General features: G+C 43.0%; 2 protein-coding genes across 3 annotated transcripts in view; one reads left to right on the top strand and one right to left on the bottom strand.

Annotated features, from left to right (window-relative positions):
• The first annotated feature begins 109 nt into the window (after positions 1–109).
• Psph (phosphoserine phosphatase) overlaps positions 110–27,435 on the top strand; it is a 32,155-nt gene continuing 4,829 nt past the window's right edge. The window contains exons 1-5 of one of the 2 annotated variants that reach the window (XM_045143902.1): positions 110–322; positions 4,982–5,110; positions 23,870–24,028; positions 24,973–25,107; positions 26,993–27,138. In XM_045143902.1, the coding sequence (XP_044999837.1) occupies positions 23,889–24,028; positions 24,973–25,107; positions 26,993–27,138 (421 nt within the window). In that variant the 5' untranslated portion in view covers positions 110–322; positions 4,982–5,110; positions 23,870–23,888. The remainder of the gene's footprint in view (positions 323–4,981; positions 5,111–23,869; positions 24,029–24,972; positions 25,108–26,992; positions 27,139–27,435) is intronic. The other variant, XM_004662625.2, reaches the window with a different exon arrangement.
• Positions 15,756–16,251, bottom strand: LOC101596538 (elongin-C-like). Its single transcript, XM_045143487.1, has 2 exons — positions 16,052–16,251; positions 15,756–15,885 (listed from the first exon to the last, which is right to left on the bottom strand). The coding sequence occupies exons 1-2, from the start codon at positions 16,249–16,251 to the stop codon at positions 15,756–15,758; spliced, it is 330 nt and encodes a 109-aa protein (XP_044999422.1).

Raw genomic sequence — 27,435 nt, forward strand, 5'->3', positions numbered from 1 at the left:
TGGGGGGGGCGGGGGAGGGAGGAGAAGGTGGACTATAGAAACCCCGCCCAATGTGGGCGTGGCCAAGGCGTTCTTCCAACCCGGCTTTGCAGAGCTGAGATCTGGCGTTTCTTCTGGAGAAAAGCACATGCCACGCTGATCTGAAGCCGCCCCACTCAGCAGCCGACCCCGGACGGAGCGATCGCTGAAGGCTGTGCTCGCTTTCACGGGGGCCCTCCCTCCGGACATCGTCCCACAGCCTCCCTGCACGCCCTGCAAACCCCGGGGCCGCAGCTGCGGAAAGACGCGGACACCCACGGCCCAGGAGCCAACAGCGACACCGGTAAGTCCCCTAGTCCCCTGCATGTGTGTGCCCAGCTCGCCCAAGGACCGGTCCTTCCTCTTTCCCATCCAAGGCCTCTCTCATTCTGCATTCGTTTTTCTTACTTGGGATAAGTAATTTTTCTCCCGTAATTTCAAAGTTTTCTTTTTCTTTAATTCATTTTTTTGGAGAGTCTCATTCTTTTTTTTAAATCCTACAACAAACAGTATGAATGAATGATGCAATCCTGCATAGGGCAATCATCAGTGTCAGTATAAAATCAGGAGAGTTGGGCGTGGTGGCGCATGCCTTTAATCCCAGCACTTGGGAGGCAGAGGTAGGAGGATCACCATGAGTTCAAGGACACCCTGAGACTACATAGTGAATTCCAGGTCAGCCTGAGCTAGTGTGAGACCCTACCTTGGAGAGAGAGAGAAAAAAAAAAAGATCAGGAGAAAACCAAAACCCAGAGCTCAAGTGTATCAACGTTGTCATCTTTAACTTTAGAAGTAGGTTTTTAAGTAATGCTTACCAGGTAGATTGTTAGAAAGATAAAGTCTAAGCTGGAATGTGGCAGAGTTGGTGGAGGGAGTGCTTGGCTAGCATGCATGAAGCCCTGGGTTTCATCCCAGCACGGTATAAAGCAGGTGTGGTGGCACACACCTGTAATCTAAGCACTCAGGAGGTGGAGGCTGGAAGATCAACAATGCAAGGCCATCATCTGTACATAGCAAGTTTGAGGCCAGCCTGAGCTGCACGACACCTAGTCTCAAAAAAAGGGGGGAGGGGTGCGTGGAGAGATGGCTTAGTGGTTAAGGCGCTTGCATGCAAAGGCAGAGGATCCCGATTCGACTCTCCAGGACCCACATAAGCCAGATGCACAAGGGGGCGCATGCATCTGGAGTTCGTTTACAGAGGCTGGAGGCCCTGGTGTGTGTGTTCTCTCTCTCTCTCTCTCTGTGTCTGCTTCTTTCTGCCTCTCAAATAAATAACTAAAAATATATTAAAAAATAAAAAGGGATGGGGTTGGAGAGATGGCTCAGCAGATAAGGTGCTTGCTGCAAAGCCTAGCACCATTTTGAAGTGTGCAGTACCCAAATCTTTCTCTTTTTTATATAGGATCTCATGTAGCACAGGTTAGTCTGTAGCTGAGGATACACTTGAACTTCTGATCCTCCTGCCTCTACCTCTCCAGTACTGGCAGTGTCATCACACACTGGATGCCTGGGGGTAGAGATGGCATCCTGTCTACATGCTGCTAGGCAACTGACCCACATCCTTGGGTCCCTTCGGCATTTTCTTTTTTTAGAAGAAGCTTTGTTTTATTTATTTATTAGAGTCAGAGAGTGAGAGTGAGAATGGATGTGCCAGGGTTTCCAGCCACTTGAAAATAACTCTCGACACATGTGTCACCATGAGCATCTGGCTTACATGGGACTTGTAGAATCAAAACTGGGTCCTTAGGGGCTGGAGAGATGGATTAGTGGTTAAGTGCTTGCCTGTGAAGCCTAAGGACCCTGGTTCGAGGCTCAATTCCCCAGGACCCACATTAGCCAGATGCACAAGGGGGCGCATGCATCTGGAGTGCAGTGGCTGGAAGCCCTGGTGTGTCCATTCTCTCTTTCTCTCTGCCTGTTTCTCTCTGCCTGTCGTTCTCAAATAAATAAGAATAAACAAACAAACAAAAAAAAAAACTGGGTCCTTAGACTTCACAGGTATGCACCTTAACCACTAAGCCATCTCTTCCACCCTGTTTTAATATTTTTATTTGCTTATTTGAAAGCCGATAGAGGATAAGAGAGAGGGAATGGGCATACCAAGGCCTCTTGCCACTGCCAACAAATTCCAGATGCATGCACTACTTTATGTATCTGGCTTTACGTGGGTACTGAGGATTTGAACCTGGGCCTCCAGGCTTTGCAAGCAAGCATCTTTAATGGATGAACCATCTCTCCAGCCCCAAAATGTTTTTTTTTTTTTTTAAATCACTTACCTGATTTCTTTTTTTCTTTTGTTGCCCCCCCACCCCTAGGTAGGGTTTATCTAGCCCCGGCTGACCTGGAATTCACTATGTAGTCACAGGATGACCTTGAATTTACCTCCTACCTCTGCATCCCAAGTGCTGAAATTAAAGGCGTGCACCATCATACCTGGCTCAAGTTTTTAAAAAATTTATGTATTTGCAAGCAGAGGGAAACAGAGAGAATGGGTGCATTAGGATTTCCAGCCACTGCATACAAACTCTAGACGCATGTGCCACTTTGTGTATCTAGCTTTACATGGGAATTGGAGAATCAAATTTGGGTCCTTAGGCCTGGCAGGCAAACACCTTAACTGCAGAGCATTCTCTCCAGTCCAAATTCTTTTTTATAAAATTATATTTTGGGGACTGGAGAGATGGCTTAGTGGTTAAGCATTTGTCTGTGAAGCCTAAGGACCCTGGTTCAAGGCTCAATTCCCCAGGACCCACGTTAGCCAAATGCACAAGGGGGCACATGCATCTTGAGTTTGTTTGCAGTGGCTGGAGGCCCTGGCATGCCCATTCTTCTCTCTCCCTCTCTCTCTCTCTCTGTCACTCTCAAAAAATAAAACTGAACAAAATTTTTAAAAAATTATATTATATTTTTATTGATTTATTTGCAAGCAGAGAGAGATAGAGAGAAGAGAGACAAAAAGGCCTCCAGCCACTGTAGTAATACTCTAGATGCGTGTACCACTTTGTGCATCTGACTTTACATGGTTACTGGGGAATTGAGCCTGGGTTATTAGGCTTTGCAGGCAAGCAGTTAACCCACTGAGCCATCTCTGCAGCCTCCTGATTTCCTTTTTAAACATAGGGCTGGAGAGATGGCTTAGCAATTAAGGCACTTGCCTGTGAAGCCTAACAACCTAGGTTCGATTCTCCAGGACCTGTATCTGGCTTTACATGAGTACTGGGGAGTCAAACCCCAGCTGCTAGGCTTTGCAAGCACATACTTTCAACCCCTGATCCATCTTCCCAGCCCCCTTAATCACTTTTAATTTTGGTGAGGTCCAATTGGTCACCCTTTTGTGTTTCATTTAAGAAAATCATGAGGGCTGGAGAGATGGCTCAGCAGTTAAGGCACTTAACCTGCAAAGCCTAAGGACCCAGGTTGGATCCTTATGTAAAGCTTAGATGTTCAGGTTTTCAGTCAACAATGGTTGAGTCATCCATACATTTTGTGCGGGGAAGGGGGTGGCTTGGTTTCCTTGCCTACTTATGTGCCTGTTGGCGGGACTGAATTTCTGGAGGGTTCTTAGACTGAGTTCCTCACTGTCTATTGGCTGGAAGGCCTTCAATTCTTGCCACAGCCTTTTCCATAAGGTACTTCCTTCCCTTAAGACAAGAGGAGTGTGAACAAGGTAGAAACCAAATAATTTTCCTTCCTTCTTTCCTTTTTTTTTTTTTTAATATTTTTTTGTTCATTATTTATTTATTTATTTGAGAGTGACAGACACAGGGAGAAAGACAGATAGAGGGAGAGAGAGAGGATGGGCGTGCCAGGGCTCCAGCCACTGCAAACGAACTCCAGATGCGTGCGCCCCCTTGTGCATCTGGCTAACGTGGGACCTGGGGAACCAAGCCTCGAACCGGGGTCCTTAGGCTTCACAGGCAAGCGCTTAACCGCTAAGCCATCTCTCCAGCCCCCTTCTTTCCTTTTTGAGGTAGGGTCTGGCTGGCCTTGAACTCACAGCAGTTCTCCTCTCTCTGCTTCCCAGTGCTGGAATTAAAGGCACACACTCTCATGCCCAGCTTTTTGTCTTTCTTTCTTTCTTTCTTTCTTTCTTTCTTTCTTTCTTTCTTTCTTTCTTTCTTTCTTTCTTTCTTTCCCTCTCTCTCTCTCTTTATTTCCTTTTCTTCTTTCCTCCTTCTTTTTTTCTGAAGTAAGGTCTTGTTCTAACCCAGGCTGACATGGAATTAAGTATGTAGTCTCATGATTGCCTTGAACTCACAACAGTCCTCCAATCTCAGCCTCCTGAGTGCTGGGTTTAAAGATGTGTGTCATCACACCTGACTGTCTCTTCAATTTTTAAGTAAATATCTAGTCAATTAATTAATTTTTCCATATAGTGTAATTACTTTTGTTATACTGGATATGGGCCTGGGTACTCTACCAATAAGCTACAATTCAGTCTTCTCAAATCATTTTATTTTATTTTATTTTTTTATTTTTATTTTTTGGTTTTTCAAGGTAGGCTCTCACTCTAGCTCAGGCTGACCTGGAATTCACTATGTAGTCTCAGTGCGGCCTCGAACTCACAGGGATCCTCCTACCTCTGGCTCCCGAATGCTGAGATTAAAGGCCTGGCTCTGTTTCCTGTTTTAACAGAGTAATGGCTGTTTCATTGTCAAGTTCCTCAGTCTGTTACTTTGTTCTCCCAGCATATCTTTTGCCCATTCTTTCATTTCCATATCTGCTAACAAGGTATACTGGCTTCCTGGTAGCCTGAAGCTACAGTAGAGTGGAAGCCACAGAAGAGGATGTGTTGGCTTCCCTGAAATCAAGCAGCTCCCTGGGGAAGCAGTCTGAGGAAACTCTGGGTCTGAACTGATTTTGGAACAATCTCACCAGGAGGTCAAGCGAAGCCAGATAGGCTCCCTCTGTCTTGCCATGCATCTGCCCGCTTAGTGTTCATTTCCTTGTTCTTCCTTTCTAGACTCTTGTGGAACGTACAGATCTTTCTAGAGGAAATCTGTCCTCAGAAGCGTGCACTGCATTTTTATTCAGCAGAAGAATAGGGTGGGGGGGGGAGCATTGCCGCCTAGGAATCCAGCACTGGAGAAACGTGAGTCTAAGACATCTTTTTTTTCTTTTTTCTTTCTATAAAGTAGGGTCTCACTCTAGTCCAGGCTGACCTGGAACTCACTCTGTGGCCCCAGGCTGGCCTTGTACTCATGGTGATCCTCCTACCTCAGCCTCACAAGTTACTGAGATTTACCACTACTGGGTACTTAAAATTTTTTTTTAAATTTATTTATTTGCATGTGTACGTGTGTGTGTATAATCCTGCCAGGGCCTCTTGCCAGTACAAACAAATGCCTGATGCTTGCACTGCTTTTTACATCAGCCTTTACGTAGGTGGCTGGGGAATTAAGCCTGTGCTAACAGGCTTTGCAAGCAAACACTTTTCACCACTGACCCATCACCCTACTCCCAGAAGTCTTTGTGCCTTTAGTTACTGTGTTTGTCTGTCAGTTCACCATCTTTTCCTTCTTTGTTTCCTTCCTTTCTTCCTTCCTTCCTTCTATCTCTCTCTCTTTCTTCTTCTTTTTTTTTTTTTTTTTTTTTTTTTGGTTTTTCAGGGTAGGGTCTCACTCCAGCTCAGGCTGACCTGGAATTCCCTGTGTAGTCCCAGGGTAGCTTCAAACTCATGGCGATCCTCCTACCTCTGCCGCCCTGCTGGGATTAAAGGCGTGCGCCACCACGCCTGGTTTACAGTTGGCCATCTTAACTGGAATTAAAAAACAGCCCTACAGTGCACACATACAGCCTCTTAAGTGTTACAAGAACAGATTTCTTTTTGCTTTGGTTTCTGAGATAGGCTCTTGCTGTGTATCCCAGGCTGGCCTGAAACTCATGGCGATCCACCTGCCTCAGCCTCCTCAGTCTTGGAATTTCAGATGTGCAACACCATGGCCAGCTTGGATATCTGTTTCTTCAAACATACACTGTAAGTGCCCAGCCATGGTGACATACACTGCAATCTCAGCACTCCAGAGGCTGAGGGAGAAGGAACACAAATATAAGCTCAGCCTGGGTTACATAGAGAGTTCCAGATCAGCCTGGGCTATATGGAAAGACCCTGTCTCAACACAAAACAAACTAATAAACTTCAAAACAAAAAATGTTGAAGTGGCCAGATGTGGTGGTGTACACCTTTAATCCCAGCACTCGGGAAGCAGAGGTAGGAAGGACAGCCATGAGCTCAAGGCCACCTTGAGATTACGTAGTGAATTCCAAGTCAGCCTGGGCTAGAGCAAGACCCTACCTCAAAACAAAAAAACAAACCAAAAATTTTATTGTAGCCTGGAGTTGTGAGTTCAAGACCATCCTGAGGCTGCATAGTGAATTCCAGGTCAGCCTGGACTAGAGTGGGACCTTACCTTGAAAAAAAAAAAATTACTATAACTTGTTCTAAACTTAATCAAACTTGAAAGTTAATAAATTACATGAAAAAATAAAATTACGTGTGTGTGTGTGTGTGTGTGTGTGTGTGTATGTATGTATGTATGTATGTATGCATATTCAGTGGACTAGCCAGAAGCTTTGCAGAATCTGTTTTTGGAGGATTAATAGCTTTCCCTGAAGACCAGAGGTAGCTAAAGAGTTAATAACTATTCCTAAGACTAGAAGGCCATAAAGAAGCAGCCTTGACAGGCCCGACAGTTCCCCTGATTAATAAACTTTCCTTAATTCAGAAAACCTTGAAAAAAGTTACTCTGAGCAAGGACACACATATCTACACTTTCCTTGAGCCTACAACTGGTACAGTCTGTTTTTCTTAGGATCTTCCTTATAAGCTTGAACCCCAGCCTAGCTCATCCCGCGGGAAGGCTGCTGCCCCTCGCTGTTCCTCTCAATAAACAATCTGTCTGTGGAGATCAAGTTCAGTGTTCTCTTTTGCTTTTCTCTTATATGCTCCCTACATTTGGCGCCGTGACTCAGATCAGAGCCCTCCGGGACTTTTGGGTTGCAAGCCCTCCCCTTCTCTTTCCCTCTCCTCTGTACGTCCTTGCCAATGTTTCACTCCCTCAGGAACACTAAAACTTGCCATGCTCACTACTTTAAACTAAACAGCTGCCTAAATAGCTTGATACCTGGGGGCTTCTTCCTCTTGTTTTCACCCTCTCCCTCTTGACTTTTGAGCTCCAAATGAGAGGCCGTTGCCGTGTGACCTGCTGCATCCACACCCTCATCAAATCACAACCTTCAAGACAAGGTATTCATTTCACTTTCGGTCTGCTGTGGAGGTGCCCCATTTCAAACCTTAGAAATTCTGGAAGTTTCTCACCTCTTGGTCCATGGATGATCAGAGGCTTCAGGAGCCTTCCATATATCGCTCTACTGGACACCCCAAGTATTAAGAGTATGGAGACACTCCCTCCTAATCATTGGGTTTTGTTTGCCCTCCCTAAGCCTGGTAGATGTTCCTGGTGGCGGGATTGGTTATTGTAGGCTTTCTCCTCCAAAGTGGGCCCTAAATTATCTATTCCAAAAGACACTGAAAGACCCCCAGAGGGAGACCTTCACTCAAGTCTCAAGATAGCACGCACCCACGGGAGACCAAACTTGCTGCAAAAGCATGAGGCTTTATTTGGGAAACCAGAGCTCTGGGGTCGACACATATCTCATGCAGGAGACAGAGGAGTCGACCCTGAGCCCTATTGGGTGTTTCTTTTTATAAGGTTTTTAGCAAGGAAGGGAAAGGTGGGGGGTTCACAAGGGTATTTGCAAAGCTTGTACAGTTATGTCTACATATCTTACTTGTGCATAACCAGAGTTTAAGTCCTTGGTCAGGCTGTCTTGGGAAACTATTTTTTTTCCTCTTCCCGGGACATAAAGTTTAGGTTGACCCGACCAACCCATATCTTGGGCCACTCGCAGCCTATCTTTTAGCCTATTTTTTTATTTACTCCTTCCTGAATATACAGTTCAGGCTGTCCCCTAGCTGTTTCTTCACTAAGTTTACTTTAAAATTTTCCATCCTGCCTTTCAACACTTCATTGACATATCTCAACACTAACTTAAAAAACTCAGACTATCTGAGCTCTGGCCTACCAAGTTACTCTTAACTCTATATTCAAATTTGGCCATAATAGTCTCTAAACAATGGCCAATGCTGATCTAAATTTGGTACTTTGGATTTCAACATTCTCATTGATCTTTATAACTTTTTTCCAGTGACACAAGTAGTTCGAGGTTCCCTCCCCCATCCCTTCTAGAACTCTGTCTCTCCCACACAGCTCTGCCAGCTGGCCATGACTTACCAGGATCTCTCCCTGTCACACAAAATTCGAGCTATCCCACTAAATCAAATACAAACACCACCTCCAAAAAACCTTCCTTTAACTTCTACAAATAGATATCTAATTTTTAACTTCTACATAAAGATATCTAATTTTTCTCTCCTTGCTACAAGTTAAAAATCACAGGTTTCTTGTTTTTTTCCCCCCTTTTCCCCTTCTTTTCATTACAATCCACAAAAAAAACAACCCACCAAGTTGGGCGTGGTGGCACACACCTTTAATCCCAGCACTCAGGAGGCAGAGGTAGGAGGATTGCTATGAGTTCGAGGTCCATAGTTAATTCTAAGTCAGCCTGGACCAGAGTGAGACCCTACCTCGAAAAAAAAAAATCTGTAATCCCGGCCTCCTTATATAATGGCCACACACACACATACAAAATATCAACTTTAAATTCAAACCACTGGCTTTTGCCCTGTTAAGATTAAATCCTTACCAATTTAAAACAACTAAAATCTTGGCCCAGCATGGTGGTGCATGCCTTTAATCCCAGCACTCAGGAGGCAAAGGTAGGAGGATTGTCATGAGTTTGAAGCCACCCTGAGACTGCATAGTGAATTCTAGGTCAGCCTAAGCTAAAGTGAGGACCTACTTCAAAAAAAATCAAAACAAAACAAAAAAAGATGGCTAAGCAGTTAAGCACCTGTGAAGCCTAAAGACCCTGGTTCGAGGCTCGATTCCTCAGGACCCACGTAAGCCAGATGCACAAGGGGGCACACATGGCTGGAGGCCCTGGTGCTTCCATTCTCCCTCTCTATCTGACTCTTTCTGTCTGTTGCTCTTAAATAAATAAATAAATAAATAAATATTTAATATATCTATATATTATATATATATTATATTTATTTATTTGAGAGAGAGAGGGGGAGAGAAAATGGGTGCACCAGGGCCTCCAACCACTACAAATGAACTTCAGATGCATGCACCTCCTTGTGCATCTGGCTTTTGTGGGTCCTGGAGAACTGGGATCCTTCGGCTTTGCAGGCAAACACCTTAACTGCTAAGCCATCTCTCCAGCCCTCAAGTAAATAAATAAAAATAAACAACAAAAATATAAAAACAAACTAAAATCTTAAAATCTTAAAAAGCTATGTCTCTCCATGTGAACATTGTCATGTCTTATGTTGGCCAAGCATGTCATGTCACATGTGTTCTATGTTTCATGTGATCTGTCTTTCTGTATGACTAAATTCATGATTATTAATTGTTCTAATACTTATGGTCATTAGATGTTCTGATGCTTATATATCTTAAGATAATGTTAAATTCTTTTTTTTTTTTTTTTTTTTTGAGGTAGGGTCTCGCTCTAGCTCAGACTGACCTGGAATTCACTATGTTCACTATGTAGCCTCAGGGTAGCCTCGAACTCACAGCAATCCTCCTACCTCTGCCTCCTGAGTGCTGGGATCAAAGGTGTGCACCACCACGGCCAGCAAATGTTAAATTATTTTTTTTTAATTTATTTAATTTTTTTTTCTTTTCACAATTTTTATTAACATTTTCCATGATTATAAAAAATATCCCATGGTAATACCCTCTCTCCCCCATGCACTTTCTCCTTTGAAATTCCATTCTCCATCATATTACCTGCCCATCTCAATCATTGTACTTACATATATACAATACCAACCTATTAAGTACCCTCCTCCCTTCCTTTCTCTTCCCTTTATATCTCCATTTTAACTTACTGGCCTCTGATACTAAGTAGAATGTTAAATTCTTAAAACCAAGTTTCTGTTATGTTTCTCACTTTAAATTCTTTTTTTTTTTTGTTTTGTTTTGATTTTTGTTTTTTCGAGGTATGGTCTCAGTGTAGCTCAGGCTAACCTGGAATTCACTATGTAGCCTCAGGGTGGCCTCAAACTCACTGTGATCCTCCTACCTCTGCCTCTCAAGTGCTGGGATTAAAGGCGTGCGCCATCATGCCCAGCTTCTCACTTTAAATTATTTTTTGGGGGGGTGGGCTTTCAAGGTAGGGTCTCTCACTTTAAATTCTTAGGTTTTCTGCTAAAGATATTTTTCTACAGATTTCAAATAATGAAATGATTAAAGTCTGGAGAAGATGGTTTAATGGTTAAGGCATTTGCCTGCAAAGCCAAAGGACCCCAATTTGATTCCTAAGGACCCATGATGCACAAGGTGGTGCATACATTTGCAGCTCTTTTGCAGTGGTTGGAGGCCCTGGTGTACCCATTCTCTCTCTCTCTCTGGCCTCTTTCTCTCTCAAATAAACAAATAAAAATAAAAAAAAAACTGAAATGAAATAAAATAAAATGATTAACTTTGTGATACTAAACTACTTACTTCTCAGTCAATTGATAACAAGGTAAATTAATTGGGTAAAGTTTCTCCTAATTGTCCTGTAAAAAATGATTCAAGTTTTGTAAAAGAAAGACGAGATGAGATTATTAAAAGATAATATAAAAAGAAACTTTCAGTAATAAATACACAAAACATTATTTAAATAATGTTTAAATGGCCGGGTGTGATGGCACACTCCTTTAATCCCAGCACTCGAGAGGCAGAGGCAGGAGGATCGCCATGAGTTCAAGGCCACCCTGAGACTATGTAGTGAATTCCAGGTCAGCCTAAACTAGAGTGAGACCCTACCTTGACAAACCAAAAAAAAAAAAGATGTTTAAATGGTCAATACAAGTACAAAAAGGTGTGAGGATATAAACAGTAAGATTAAAAAACAAAAGATGATCTTCAGACAGAACTAAAAAATGATAAGACATTAGACAGCCTACATATTCCTGATTACAACTTCTCTCCATAGTCTGTCTGACGGTTCACACAAACTGTTAACTGACAGGGAGACAGATGAAGAAAAACATTCTAACTATTAGAAAAACTAAGTCTTAGAGTAAAGGTTTACTTATTAGTGTTTAATTTTCCAAGATAAGGATCTCATACTAAAAACATTAAAAATTTAAAAATAACTCCTATTTTACTTAAACTGAAAACATTGATTATTTATCAATGTTTTCTCTTTAAAAGCAGATTTGTGGGCTAGGCATGGTGGTGCACGCCTTTAATCCCAGCACTTGTGAGGCAGAGGTAGGAGGATCGATGTGAGTTCAAGGCCAGCCTGAGAATGCATAGTGAATTCCAGGTCAGCCTAAGAGCCTTGAGCTAGAGCGAGACCCTACCATGAAACAAACAAAAAAAAAAACAGATTTGTAAAAGGTTGTATTAGAGCTTTTGTTGAACAGTTGAACATATTCAACAAAGACCATTCTGCTTTTTTCTATATCATCAAAATAACTGTCTCATTTATGTATCTCAAGTTCATTGTTCATAACTAAATTAACTCTTAAGACATATTCTCTACATCAGGGTTCAGCCCTGTTTCCAACCTTCCCTAGTAACTGGTACCCACACAGATATCTAAACTAATCAAAGATGTTACCAAATGCACATACCAAAATTTTATACTGTCTTATTTAACATGTTCTGCCTATACTTATAACCATTAGATATTTAAAAAAATAAGATGTGCCTACCTTGAAAAAGGCTGTTTCTCTATATTTCTCTTGCATTAATTGTTTATATTGTTCAAACAGTTCTCTATAATAAGGTAATACATTTATTTATAATGTCATGCCTCATTATGATAAAATAATTTAAAGGCCTCTGACCTAGTTATGTCTTGTACTGTGATCAACTTTTGTGCTAATTATGTCCCACACTACATAATGTTTTGTACTGACACTGTAATTTTTGTACTATTTAAAGGCCATAGTTTAAATTACAACTTCTGGCCAGTACTAAAATTGTCTTGTGTTTCTTCTTAACTCCATAACACAGCTACAAATATCTCTCTACTAATTAACCATTTTTTCAGGCTTTAAAAGAGATTTCCCTGGATTCATGCTAATGTAAAAATAAAATGAGCTGGGCGTGGTGGTGCATACCTATAATCCCAGTACTCCGGAGGCAGAGGTAAGAGGATCGCTGTAAGTTCAAGGCCAGCCTGAGACTACAGAGTGGGACCCTACCTCAAAAAACCAAAAAATAAACAATAAATAAAATAAAATGATTCCTGGGCTGGAGAGATGGCTTAGTGGTTAAGCACTTGCCTATGAAGCCTAAGGACCCCTGTTTGAGGCTTGATTCCCCAGGACCCACTTTACTCAGATGCACAAAGTAGCACATGCATCTAGAGTTCATCTGCAGTTGCTAGAAGCCCTGGTCTGCCCATTTCTTACTCATTCTCTCTCTCTCTCTCTCTGTCACTCTCAAATAAATAAGTAAAATAAACAAAAAAAAAGTTTTAAAAAAAGATTCTCCACTCCATCTCTGATACTGGTTCTGTAAGCCTTAGTTTCCCATATCAATATCAATGTTAACAAGGTCAAGATATTTTTAATAATTTTGTCTACTTAAACTCTTAACTATAACAATAGGTTTCTTAAATGTTATACTCGTACATGTTTTTCTGTTGGGTAGACTTTTATTTACTTACTATAAACTTATTCTAATAAATAAAACTGTGTCTAATTATATAAAATATGTCATATAACCAATACAATTATATAAAAATAATTTTATTATGTTTATAAAATAAACAACTGGTAATAACAAATTATCAAGACTAAACTTTCAGCCTAACATCCTTTCATTAGTTCTTCTAAAAATAAGTCTTTTTTTAATCTTTGGACCAAGTAAGTAAAAACTATAAACATATAAAGATTTATACCAAAAAAAAACTTTAAACCTAAACTTCAAAATTAGTTAACCTCTTAATCTCTGTCATGTATTTCAAATACTGTTTTGTTCATTTTTTATTTATTTGAGAGTGACAGACAGAGAAAGGCAGACAGAGAGAGAGAGAGAAATTGGGCATGCCAGGGCCTCTAGCCACTGCAAACGAACTCCAGATGCATGCGCCCCCTTGTGGGTCTGGCTAACGTGGGTCCTGGGGAATCAAGCCTCAAACTGAGGTCCTTTGGCTTCACAGGCAAGCACTTAACCACTAAGCCATCTCTCTAGCCCTCAAATATTGCTTTAATACTAATCTTTTATACTTCCTATGTTACCTAAACTAAATCTTTATATTTCCACAAATTCCAATTTACTTGCCACCTAAGTTAACACCTCCATCTTCCTTACCTATCACCTATATTATTATTTTTCCAACCCTAAATATAATGTTTGTGTCATCTGTAAATGTCATGTCACATACAAAAAAAAAACTTATACATGGATAATAACCAAATAATAATGGCTAATTAATTTGACATGACCTAGGTGTTTCTTTCCCAGTGGCTCTGATAACTGTCATTCTCCTAAAGAGCTGCCTCCTTACCTGTTCATAAGATTGACATGAGATAATAGCCTACTATGAACACAAACTACAAAATAAAGTTTGGCAAATAAAAAACTAAAAGAACTAAAAGCTAAAACTCCGAATAGCCACACCTGTGTAACTAAAACTTTAATGATGGGCTACAATAATAGTAAAAAAACTAAAGTTACCAATCCAGAGCCAATAATATTTTAGATTGTATTAGCTTTTTAATGGCCAATAATATTTCTCTACATGTGACCTAGGACATCTCTGTGACCAGCTAAAATACTTACTGTTACAAATTTAAAAATTTTCACAGATCTACTCCCTTCATGTTAAACCTATCCTGTCTCTGACATGTACTTTATTCCCCAGATTATGATAATAGTCACCCTTGCTTTTAGTCCTTACATACTCAGATGCCTCACTCAATTCCTCCAAGACAAAATACAATCCTTCACTTCATAGCAAGTCATTAAACTCTGTATGATCAGTAAATATCAGCCCCTAGACATCCAACCTCCACAAGACTACACAGGACACCCCCAAAAATCTATTGCCCCCCCAACAAAAAGTAGCCTGAGAGTTCATCACATCCCCCCACCCCATTCTGGGCCACACAGTCCACCCCTACATGCCCCGCTCATCCCCAGTTCTCCGCAATCTTTTCTACCCTTCCAGAGTCTGGACTGAAGGGTTAATAGCTTTCCCTGAAGACCAGAGGTAACTAAAGAGTTAATAACTATCCCTAAAACTAGAAGGTCATAAAGAAGCAGCCTTGACAGGCCCGACAGCTCCTCTGATTGATAAACTTTCCTTAACTCAGAAAACCCTGAAAAAGCATATTCTGAGCAAGGACACAAATGACTACAGTTCCTTTTCTACTTCCCTTGGGCCTACAATGGTACAGTCTGTTTTTCTTAGGCTCTTCCTTATAAGCTTGAACCCCAGCCTAGCTCATCCTGCAGGAAGGCTGCTGCCCCTCACTGTTCCTCTCAATAAACAATCTGTCTGTGGAGATCAAGTTTGGTATTCTCTTTTGCTTTTCTTTTAATAATTTCCTTCCAGTTTTGCACTGCTCAGGGGCCTCAATAGATTTGCCCCCAGTGGGCTGGCTCAGTGGTTAAGGTGCTTGTTTGCAAAGCCACAGGACCCAGGTTGGATTCCCCAGGACCCACGTAAGCCAGGTGCACAAGGGGGTGCATGCATCTGGAGTTTGTTTGCAGCAGCTGAAGATGGGTGCACTCATTCATATTCTCTCTCTTTTTGCCTCTTTCTCTCAAATAAATTAAAAAAAAAATCAAGTATTTTTTAGGTTTGCCCACACTATCAAAGCTGTGCTTAACTTCTGTAACCACTGTATCCTAGCTGGCCTTGAACTTCTGCTCCTCCTGCTTCCACCTCCCAAGTGCTGGGATGACAGACGTGTATCACCACATTGGCTTTTTACCTGTTTTGATACAGATGTGAAGGTAAAAGATCAGTCCGGTGATAGAGGAGTTAAGGTAATCTTAGGTGCTTCTTGCAAGATACTAGAGGGAAAAGTTGGGATTTGTTTGGGCAAGGTGATTTTTTTTTTTCCCTCTTATCCAAAATCAGGTCTCGTAAGCGTGTCCCTGAAGCAAAGCCTGTACTTTGGAGCTCGGGATAAGAAAGGCTTGTCAGCAGTAGTTTTTAAAATCACTCTGTTGGACCAGCTGGAGCTTTAGAAGGCAGTGGATGGGACTGGACCTGTGTTTGAACACAGACCCTTCTACAAGGAGATCCCCCCCCCAAGTCCTGGGCCCTCCCTCCCCTCAAGAGCCCGATGCAAAAGTCCTAAAGTCCATTCCCAGCAACGATTTTTTTTTTCTTTGTGTGAAATTCAAATGTACACAGTTTACTATGAAGTCACCGCACTTACAACTTAGCAAATTGTTTTCCCCTTGACTGAATCTTATTTATTTGCAAGCAGAGTGTGTATGGGTTTGCCAGGTCTCTTGCTGCTGCAAGTAAACACCAGATGTATGGACCACTTCATGCATCTGCCATTATGTGGGTCCTGAGAAATCAAACCTGAGTTGGCAGGCTTCTCAAGTAAACCCTTGTGCCCCCACCTTTTTATGATAATTTATTTAATAATCTAGGAAGCTGGCAGTCATCCTCAGTTCCAGTGCAGTTTCAGGTGCAATTGGGAATTCAGGAATCTTGGTGGAACTGTTAGTGTAGCAAAGCTTGTAGGTAAAATACATGCATACTTTTTTTTTTTTTTTTTTTTCAAGGTAGGGTCTCGCTCTAGCCCAGGCTGACCTGGAACTCATTATGGAGTCTCAGGTTGGCCTCGAACTCACAGAGATCCTCCTACCTCTGCCTCACAAGTGCTGGGATTAAAGGTGTGCGCCACCACGCCCGGCTACATGCATAATCTGGTACCACACGTGAAGGGAGCGCTCTAAAATTGACCTCAGTGGATTCCTTCTCAGCAAACTGACCTGGCCCGCTCAGCATGGCTCTTATTGTTCCCAGAGTTAGTGCACGTTCTCTTTTTACAATAAATTTGCAGCCATCAGAAGATACTAATTTGACATCAGAACCTTCACAGCCACCATAGGTTTTCTTCTCTCCATCCATTATGCTCTCAGGAAATTCTACTTGGAACGTTACCAGTTTCCAGTCAGTCCCGCAGCCACCACAGTGTGTCCCTGCACACTGCCACAACCCATATTCAGGGTCACTCCCTCACCCCCAGATGCCTACCCCAGTGAGTTCTTTTTTTTTTTTTTAATTTTTTATAATTTTTTAAAATTTATTTATTTGAGAACCACAGACACAGAGAGAAAGACAGTAGAGGGAGAGAGAGAGAATGGGCGCGCCAGGGCTTCCAGCCTCTGCAAACGAACTCCAGACGCATGCGCCCCCTTGTGCATCTGGCTAACGTGGGACCTGGGGAACCGAGCCTCGAACCGGGGTCCTTAGGCTTAACAGGCAAGCGCTTAACTGCTAAGCCATCTCTCCAGCCCCCCCAGTGAGTTCTTGAGCACTGGAAGAGAGTCACAGCTTCTGACCTTACCCCTGCAACACACACACCTTTTCTTTCTTTTTTTAAAAAGAATATACTCTTTTTTTTTTTCTTTCTTTCTTTCTTGTTTAGTTTTTCGAGGTAGGGTCTCACTCTAGCCCAGGCTAACCTGGAATTCACTATGTAGTCTCAGGCTGGCCTTGAACTCACTGCGATCTTCCTACCTCTGCCTCTCAAGTGTGGGGATTAAAGGCGTGCGCCACCACGCCAGGCTCTCTTTTCTCCTTTTTTGAGACTGGCTTTGAACTTTCTGTGTAGCCACTGATAACCTTGAACTGCTGATACTTCTATCTCTACCTTCTACGTGCTGGGATTGCAGATGTTTGTTACCATGCTTGGCTTCTTGGCATTGCTGAGGGCCTCTTAAAGACAGGCCCAATTTTGTCTTAACCTCAGGCCCTGACATGACTTTATTTATTTATTTATTTATTGGTTTATTTTTATTTATTTATTTGAGAGCAACAGACAGAGAAAGAGACAGAGAGAGAGAGAGAGAGAGAGAAAGAGAATGGGTGCGCCAGGGCCTCCAGCCACTGCAGATGAATTCCAGACGCGTGCACGCCCTTGTGCATCTGGCTAACATGGGTCCTGGGGAATCGAGCCTCAAACCGGGGTCTTTAGGCTTCACAGGCAAGCGCTTAACCGCTAAACCATCTCTCCAGCCCTTGGCTTTATTTTATTATTTTTGTCGTCGTTATATTTATTTGCAAGACAGAGGAAGAGTATAGGCATGCCAGGGCCTCTTACCACTGCAAATGAACTCCAAATGTGCTTTACATGTACACTAGAGAATTAAATTCAGGCCAGCAGGCTTTGTGAGCAAGTGCCTTTAACCACTAAGCTATCCCCTTAGCCTCTAGCTTTATTCTTATTGGTTTTGAGGCTGTGGATGTCTGCCAGTCATTCTCAGATACACTGATTGCCTTATGCACATTCCTGAAATGTCTCACTAAGCCCATTTTGGCTCCTGGCTTCCTCTCCCTCACCTAGTGCTCAATGTCCATTCTCTGGAATCACACTGCTTCTCTGAGATAGCTGGCCCCTGGCCAAGTACCATGGATTAGATTGAGTCGGATTGGCCAGAGCCAAGGGAGTGGTTGCTGACCCACAGAAAGTAGGGTATGGAGCTGTCTGGCTCTAGGGGCACTGGTGATTTAGTAGAGCTGTTACTATCCAATAGTCTCAAAGAATAGACAGACTTCCCTCACACTTGGCATGACATCACCCATGGTATTGGTCACCAAGCAGGACATTTTATCTATCGATCGATTGATATATCCATCCGTCCATCCATCCTCTATCATCTATCTATTCATCCATCCATCTACCTACCTATCTAATTTAATCTATCTGTCTGTCTGTCTGGAGACCACATCTCATGTAGATTTATGTGGGTACCAGAGAATAGAACCCAGGCCATCTGGCTCTGCAAGCAACTGCCTTTAACTGCTGAGCCATCTTCCAGTTCTATTTTAGGTTCTTAACAGTGGTTAACTTTTTTTTTTTTTACTTAGTTTATATAACTTTATTTATTTTTATTTTATTTTTTGGTTTTTCGGTTTTTCAAGGTAGGGTCTCTCTCTAGCCCAGGGTGACCTGGAATTCACTATGAAGTCTCAGGGTGGCCTCGAACTCATGGCAATCCTCCTACCTCTGCCTCCCAAGTGCTGAGATTGAAGGTGTGTGGCACCATGCCCAGCTGTAACTTTATATTTTATCTCTGTGCATTTGATATCCAAATTTTAAAAATTAATTTATTTTTTATAATATTTATGTATTTATTTGACAGGAAGAGTGAGAATGAATGGGCACACCAGGGCTTTTACCTCCTGGAAATGAGCTCCTGACACATGTACCACTTTGTGCAGCCAGCTTTATGTGGGTACTGTAGAATTAAACCCAAGCCATCAAACTTAGCAAGCAAGCACTTTAACTGATGAGCCATCTCCCCAGTCTTTTAAAAAATATTTTATTTATTTATTTATTTATTTAAGAGAGAGAGAAAGGGGCAGGTAGGTAGAGAAAGAGAATGGACATACCAGAACTCTATATGTATGTGCCACCTTGTGCATCTGGCTTACTTTGGTACTAGGGGATTGAATCTGTACTTTAACCATTAAGACTTCTCACGAGCCCTGCTTTGCTTTGAGGTAGGTTTGAATAAACAACTGTGATAACTTTAGCTCTTATTTTTAGAGCCATAGAAAGGTTTTAAGCCAGTGATGTGTCCTGATCCTATTTCCAACATAAAGTGATAATTCCAATCATCATGTTGGGAACTAACATAGGGACAGAGACTTTTTAGGCTGGTGGTACAATCTTGGCAAAAAACAGTGATGACTTGAGCTACAACAATAGCTATGGATGTGGTTTTAAAAAGAGGGTCTGATTTCAGTTAGATTTTAATTTTTATTTATTTATTTATTTGATAGCGAGAGTTAAAGAGGCAGAAAGAGAGAGAGGGGAAGAGAATGGGTGTGCCATTGCAAAGAACTCTAGATACATGTGCCCCCCTTGTGCATCTGGCTTACGTGGGTCCTGGGGAATCAAACTGAGGTCCTTTGGCTTTGCAGGCAAACACCTCAACAGCTAAGCCATCTTTCTAGCCCCCCTTTGTTTTGAGACAGGTTTGAATAAGCATCTGTGATAACTTTAGCTCTTACTTTTAGTAAAACTAAGAGCCATAGAAAGGTTTTGAGCCAGTGATGTGTCCTGATCCTATTTCCAATATAAAGTGATAATGCCAGTCATCATGTTGGGAACTAATATAGGGACAGAGACTTTTTTTTTTGGTTTTTCGAGGTAGGGTCTCACTCTGGTTCAGGCTGGCCTGGAATTAATGTAGTTTCAGGGTGGCCTCGAACCATTGGCGATCCTCCTACCTCTGCCTCCCAAGTGCTGGGATTAAAGGCATACGCCACCATGCCTGGCTAGGGACAGAGACTTTTTAGGCTGGTGGCACAATTTGGCAAGAAACACTGGTGACAAGCTACAACAATAGCTATGGATGTGATTTAAAAAAAGGAGGAGAGGCTGGAGAGATGGCTTAGTGGTTAAGCGCTTATCTGTGAAGCCTAAGGACCCTGGTTTGAGGCTCGATTCCCCAGGACCCACGTTAGCCAGACAAGGGGGCGCATGTGTCTGGAGTTTGTTTGCAGTGGCTGGAAGCCCTGGTGTGCCCATTCTCTCTCACTCTCTCTATCTGCCTCTCTCTCTCTCTCTCTATCACTCTCAAATAAATAAAATAAAAATGAACAAAAAAAAATTTAAAAACAAGGTCTGACTTTGGTTAGATTTTAAAGGTAGAACCAGTACAGTTTCCTAAAAAGTTGTGTGTGGTGTGCAAAAAAGAGAGCCATCAGGATAATGAGTGAAGAAAGCTGGGTGTGGTGGCACATGCTTGTATTCTTTGCATCTGTGAGGCTGAGGTAGGAGGATCACTGTGAGCTCTGGGCCAGCATGGGACCTTGCATCTAAAATAAAAGAGAACGAAACAGAAGGAACTGGGGAGATTGGCCATTGGGCAAAGCACTTGCTAGATAAGCCTGAAGCCCTGAGTTTGTATCCTTAGAACCTCTGTAAAACTGGATGTGTAGTGACAGCATCTGTAATCTAAGTGCACCTATAGTGAGCAGAGAGGCAGAAACAGGATAACCTGAAGCTCACAGGTGAACTGAATAGTGGACAAGAAACTATACATTAAACCAGGTGGAAGGAGAAGACCTACACCTGAGGTTGTCTGCTGACTGCTCCCCCACCATGTGCATACTGTAGCAGTCACTCCTGCCTTTACATACATGCATATACACACACTTAAAGAAAAAAGAAAAACTAGGAGTAGATGGTAAGACCCTATTGCTGAAGACTCCACATACTTGGGCTGCAAGACCACTGAGAAATCCTGCTGGAACTGAGCTGATAACCTCCTCCATGTAGACCAGCTGACAGAAAGCTGGAAGAAGCCATGCTGCATGCAGTTCAATGGGAGAGAGAGAAACCACCAGTGAAGATAGTCAGCAGTGGACACTGCAAGCCTTATATTTGGCCAGCCAGGCCAAATGAGCCAACAGGTGCAATATTGGCACGTCTGTCATGGTGGAAACCAACTGCCCTCTAATTGGACTGGAGGCCCACTCCACGGGAGGGAATACATCCCTGATACTGAAAACTTAAAATGGGTAGTCATGAACCCTAGGGGTGTAACATCTGCTGCTGTCTGGCGAAATGTATATATTATGTTTACCAAACTGCCCAGCAAGCACTTCTCTTAATGCTCATATTATATTAATGGTACTCTCACTTTTGGTAGAGAATCTTCTCTTTTCAGATGGCAGTGACCTTGCGCTGACCCAGAAGGCATCATGGGGTGGGAAAAGAAGTGGCTGTAATGTTCAGCATTGCAATGTCTCTATCACATCTTCCAAGGCTCAGGGTCTATTGCAGAAGAGGTGGCCGAAAGAATGTAAGAGCCAAAGGAAGGGTAGGACTCCTTACAACGTGCTCCCCCAACACAAAATGGCCTGGATAGCCATGACCTCACAGTGCCTGACACTACCTACACAAGACCATCATAATAGGAGGAAAAGATCATGACATCAGAATAAAAGAAGACTGATTGAGATGGGGAGAATGGAGTTTCAAAGGAGAAAGTAGGGGGAGGGAGGGTATTACTATGGGATATTTTTTATAATGATGGAAGTTGTTAATAAAAAAAAAATTGAAAAAGAAAAAAAAGAAACAAAGTAGGCTGGAGAGATGGCTTAGTGGTTAAGGCATTTGCCTGCAAAGCTAAAGGATCCTGGTTTGACTCTCCAGGACCCATGTAAGTCAGATGCACAAGGGGGCGCATGCGTCTGGAGTTTGTCTGCAGTGTCTAGAGGCCCTTGCACACCCATCCTCCCTTCCCCCTGCCTCTTTCTCTCTCAAATAAATAAATAAAATATGTTAAAAAGAAAGAAAAGGATGAAAGCAGTTGCTCTCCAAGGGAAAGAAGGACAGCTGTAAGAATGGATAGGTCCTGAGCTGGGCATGGTGGCTCACTGTTATAAACCTAGAACTCGGAGATGTGTTAGTTACCTTGTGTTGCTGTGACCAAAAGTCATTTACAGCAACAACTTCAGGGAGGAGAGGTTTATTTTAGCATATGGTTTCTGAGGGTTCAGTCCTCAGCTGCTTAGCCCCATGTGCCTGGGCAGAACGTTGCCATGGTGGTGGGAGTGTGACTGAGGACAGCTGTTCACATCACAAGGGATCATGAAGCAGAGAGAGACCAGAAGTGCCCTGGCATTATGCCTCCAATGACCTGCTCTGTGTGGTCTCCTTCCTCCAGCTAGGCCTTACCTCCCAAAATAGTGCCACCAGCTCCCAAAACATGCACATGTGGGGCACATTACACATTCAAACCATAAGGAGAAGCTGAGACAAGTGGTTTCAAGCCAGGTTTATGGGATGGCAAGGTTTTGTTCATTTTCCCAGTTGACTCCAGGCCAGAATCTTGAATCACTTCCCTTTCTCATCCCCAGTCTTTTTTTTTTTTTTTTTTTTCCATTTCCACTCTTTAGCAGTGACACTCCACTATAAGTATTGTTGAACCTTTTTTGTTTTTCCAAGGCAGGACCTCACTGTAGCCCAGGCTGACCTGGAACTCACTATATAGTCTCAGGGTGGCCTCAAACTCATAGCAATCCTCCTACTTTTGCATCCAAAGTGCTGGGATTAAAGGCGTGAACCACCATGCCTTTTTTTTTTTTTTTTTTTTTTTTTTGAGTTAGGGTCCCTGACCTGGGATTCACTATGTAGCCTCAGGGTGGCCTCGAACTCATGGTGATCCTCTTACCTCTGCCTCTGGAGTGCTGGTATTACAGGTGTGCACTACCACGCCCAGCTCTTTTTTGGATTTTTTGAGGTAAGTTCTCACTCAAGCCCAAGCTGACCTGGAACTCACTCTGTAATGCCAGGCATGCCTTGAATTCATAGCAATCCTCCTACCTCTGTCTCCTGAGTGCTGGGATTAAAGGCATGCACCACCAAGCCAAGCAAAAAAAAAAAAAAAATATATATATATATATATATATATAAAATATTGTATTTATTTTTAAATTTTTTGTTTGTTTATTTATCTGAGAGTGATAGACAGAAAGAGGCAGATAGAGAGAGAGATATGGGTGCGCCAGGGCCTTCATCCACTGCAAACAAACTCCAGATGCATGCGCCCCCTTGTGCATCTGGCTAACATGGGTCCTAGGGAATCCAGCCTCGAACCGGGATCCTTAGGCTTCACAGACAAGCACTTAACCACTAAGCCATCTCTCCAGCCCAGATATTTTATTTTTATTTATTTATTAGAGAGAGAGAGAGAATGGGTGCACCAAGGTTTCTAGCCACTGCAAACGAACTCAAGATGCATGTACCACCATGTACATCTGGTTTACGTGGGGTTCTGGGGAATTGAACCTAGGTCCTTAGGTTTCACAGGTAAGCTCCTTAACTGCTAAGCCATCTCTCCAGTCCCAAGTGCCTCCAGCCAGTGCAAACTCCAGATCCATGTGCCACCTTGTGTATCTGGCCTCACGTAGGTCCTGGGGACAAACCTGGGTCCTTTGGTTTTGCAAGCAAGTGCCTTAACCATCGCTCCAGCCCCTATCTTAATCTCTCTCTTTTGAGGTAGGGTCTCACTCTGTCCTAGGATGATCTGGAATTCACTATGGCTCAGGGTAGCCTTGAACTCATGGCAGTCCTTCCACCTTTGCCTCCCAAGTGCTAGGATTAAAGGCATGTGCCACCACAACCAGCTGTATCTCCTTGTTTTAATCTTTGCGTATGTGTGTACAAATGTGCATGTGTATGGGTGCGCTTATGCCATGGCCCATGTGAGGAGGTCAGAGGACAACTTCTGATGTCAGTACTTACCTTCCACCTGGTTTGAAGGACCGTCTCTGTTGTCCTTCACTTTATATGTCAGGCTAGGTAGCCCACAAGCCTCCAAGGAATTCTTATCTCCCTGCCTCCCAGCTCCCTGTAGGAGTGTAGGGATTGCTAATGCTGCCACAGTGTGGCTCTGGAGATCTGAACTGGGTTGTCACACTTGCACAAGTACTTTTACCCACCGAGTCATTTCCCTGCAGCCCTATATTTTATATCATTAAATACGTTTCTCTTTTTCTCTTACAGGAGGAAAATTCTTGCAAGTATGGTCTCCCACTCAGAATTGAGGAAGCTCTTCTGTTCAGCAGACGCAGTCTGTTTTGATGTGGACAGCACGGTCATCAGAGAAGAAGGAATTGATGAGCTGGCCAAATTCTGTGGCGTTGAGGATGCTGTGTCAGAAATGTAGGAAACATCTTTAGTCTCTTCATGGGATGACAAAGAATTTCAAAAAAGTAGCAGTGGCTTTTTTTTTTTTTTTAAGATGAAATACTAGTCCAGAGGACCAGAGAGATGGCTCAGTGGTTAAAGGCATTTGCTTGCAAAGCTTGATGACTCAGGTTCAATTCCCCAGCACTGACATAAAGCCAGATGCACAAAAAGTGGCACATTAAATCTAGAGTCCATTTACAGTGGCAAGAGGCCCTGGCATGCTGAATACACACACTCTTTTTTCTCATTTTCTCCCCCTTCTGCTTACAAAAAACAAATAAAAATTAAGCCGGGTGTGGTGGTGCACACCTTTAATCTCAGGAGGCAGAAGTAGGAGGATCACTGTGATTTGAGGCCAGCCTGAAACCACATGGTGAATTCCAGGACAGCCTGGACTGGAGTGAGACCCTACTTTGAAAAACCGAAATAAAAGAAAAATAAATAAAATAAAACTGATATTAGTCCAGGGCCCATAATTCTCAGATCTTAGTTATGGCCTGCTGCTAAGGAAAACACTAGGTTTTACCTCCTATCACCTAGGACTGATTTTGGTAGAGCGCCTTTTTTATTCACCATTTACATGAATAAGGCAAGTATTCTGTCCAAACACACTTACAAGTACACGTGAGACATATTCTTAGATGGATATGGAGAATGAGGACAGGAAGTAAGCAAATAAGGTACTCAGGGCTTCCAAAGAAAGTGGCTGTAGAGAGGAGGGCCACATTTCTCAGGGCCAATGGAGAGTCAGTTAGTGCCCATGGCACCAAAGCATTACTCTCTCAAGCAAAGCTCCTGTAACCACAGGCATGTGTGCTGGAGACCGGGTCTTCTCCTGGTGCTGACTCTGAAGACCTGGCATGTGGCCTTCGATGGCGGCTGCCACAGCTAGCCTGATTTTTGGGTCTTCCTCCTAGGACACGGCGAGCGATGGGTGGGGCAGTGCCTTTCAAAGCTGCACTCACCGAACGCTTGGCACTGATCCAGCCCTCCAGGGAGCAGGTACAAAGGCTCCTAGCTGAACACCCCCCACACCTGACCCCCGGCATAAGGTAAGCACAGCCTTAGTCGTGGGGACATTGTGTTTGGGCACTCTTTACTCTCAGCGGTATCTGTCACTGCCGGGCTCCCGTCTGTGTGATTCTTTTGACACCTACATAGAGACTTGTTTGGCTGGTTGTCTGGTCTTGCCCATGTCTGCCCTACTTTCTCCCCAGGGAGAATGTAGGCTTCTCTTGAGTCTATCTTGTCATTATGCATTCATTTCCTAAAGCAAAAAAGCCTCACCTATCAATATATAAGTGCATCTAAAAGTATATATGTAAACCAGGTGTGGTGGCTCATGCCTTTAATCCCAGCACTCAGGAGGCAGAGATATCATAGATCACTGTGAGTTCGAGGCCACCCTGAAAGTACATAGTAAATTCCGAGTCAGCCTGGGCTAGAGCAAGACACTACCTCAAGGAAAGAAAGAAAGAGAGAAAGAAAGAAAGAAAGAAAGAAAGAAAGAAAGAAAGAAAGAAAGAAAGAAAGAAAGAAAGAGGGAGGGAGGGAGGGAGGGAGGGAGGGAGGAAAGAAAGAGGAAGGGAGAGAAAGAAAGAAAGAAAGAAAGAAAGAAAGAAAGAAAGGGGAGAGAAAGAAGAGAAAGAAAGAAAAAGGAAGAGAGAGAAAGAGAGAAAGAAAGAAAACATGTAAGGTTCTGCATGGTGGTCACCTGTATGTAATCCCAGTACTTGGGAGACTGAGGCAGGAGAATTGTGAGTTTGAAGCCAACTGGACAGCATAGTGAGGGGAAAAAAACAAAACAAAACTACATTCTGGGTGTGATGGCACATGCCTGTAATCTCAGCAATTGAAAGTGGTGACAGGAAGATTGAGAGATTAAGGTCATTCTTGGTTATAGGAGATCCTACCTCAAAAACTAACCAAAGGGCTGGATAGATGTATTGGTGGTTAAGGCACTTGCCTGCTAAGCCTAAAGACCCAGGTTCAACTCCCCAGAACCCACATAAACCAGATGCATGTGGTGGTGCACGTGTCTGGTGTTCCTTTGCAGTGGCTAGAGGTCCTGGTGCACCCATACTCTTTCTCTCTCTATTAAATAAATTAATTAATTAAAAGGAAAAAAAAAAACACAACTAAGGCCAGTAGTTGTGGTTCATACATGAAATTTTAGCACTTGGGAGGCTGAGATAAGATAAGATAAAAATAAATTGCTGCTTCAAGTTCCAGGCCATTCAGTAAAACAAAACAAGCAACAAAATTACTGACCCCCCTCCAAAAAAAAAAAGTCATGGTTAGAGACAGGGATGAGCATGCACAAATGCTTGCCATGCCAACATGAGGTCCTTGTTTACCTGAGTTTGATTCTGTAGCACCCCAGTAAATAGCTGGTTGTGGCCACACACACACACACCTGTAACCCCGGTACTGTGGGGAGGAGACCCACTGAGGATCACTGATCAGCCAGTCTGACCACAAAATGGCAGCTCTGGGTTCAGTAATAGACTCCATGTCAAGGAAATAAAGTGGAAGAGTGACAGAGGCCACCCGATGTTCTGCTCTGGCCTGTGCACACACATACCACACTACACATGCTACATACACACGCACGCACGCACACACACACATGCACGCATGCACACACGCACAGACAAAAACAGCATATAATTTCCATAGCCAAGGCATTCAGAAGAAAACAAAGTAGTTTTTGGTGGTGGTGGTGGTGGTGTTTGGTTTCCTTTGAGGCAGGGTCTCACTCTAGTCCTGGATGACCTGGAACTTACTCGGTAGCCCCAGGCTGGCCTTAGGGTGATCTTACCTCAGCCTCAGTCACAAGTGCTAGGACTAAAGGCATCTGCCACCATACCAGGTCAAAATAGTTTATTTGTTTCCCCTCTGTTGTATTAATTGACACTTGGCACTTTATTTTTTCAGGGAGCTGGTAAGTCGCCTACAGGAACGAAATGTTCAGGTTTTCCTCATATCTGGTGGATTCAGGAGTATCGTAGAACACGTCGCTTCAAAGCTCAACATTCCAGCCACCAATGTATTTGCCAACAGGCTGAAGTTCTACTTTAATGGTAAGATTCCCGCCCCCCCCCCCCCCCAAGGTAGGGTCTCATTCTGGTCCAGGCTGACCTGGAATTAACTCTGTATCTCAGGGTAGCCTCGAACTCTTGGCGATCCTCCTACCTCTGCCTCCTCTGAGTATTGGGATTAAAGGCATGCGCCACCACGCCCTAATGATACAGTGTTTCCATAAGTTCTACTATTCAGAATGCCAGCATTGTTGGTGGGAATGCCGTGGCAACAGGAAGCAGTGCAGTCATGTGTGTGATGACGCATGTCCTTTCGTTTTTTTAAATTTTTTATGAGAG

The sequence above is a fragment of the Jaculus jaculus genome, chromosome 2 (genome assembly GCF_020740685.1).
Source record: "Jaculus jaculus isolate mJacJac1 chromosome 2, mJacJac1.mat.Y.cur, whole genome shotgun sequence".
Classification (NCBI taxonomy): Eukaryota; Metazoa; Chordata; class Mammalia; order Rodentia; family Dipodidae; genus Jaculus; species Jaculus jaculus.

Coding starts and splice junctions, on each gene's coding strand:
- LOC101596538 (XM_045143487.1), bottom strand. CDS start 16,251: ATGGATGGAGAGAAGAAAACCTATGGTGGCTGTGAAGGTTCTGATGTC. Junction 15,886..16,051: donor GCGCTCCCTTCACGTGTGGT/ACCAGATTATGC, acceptor AAAAAAAAAAAA/AAAAAAAGTATGCATGTATT.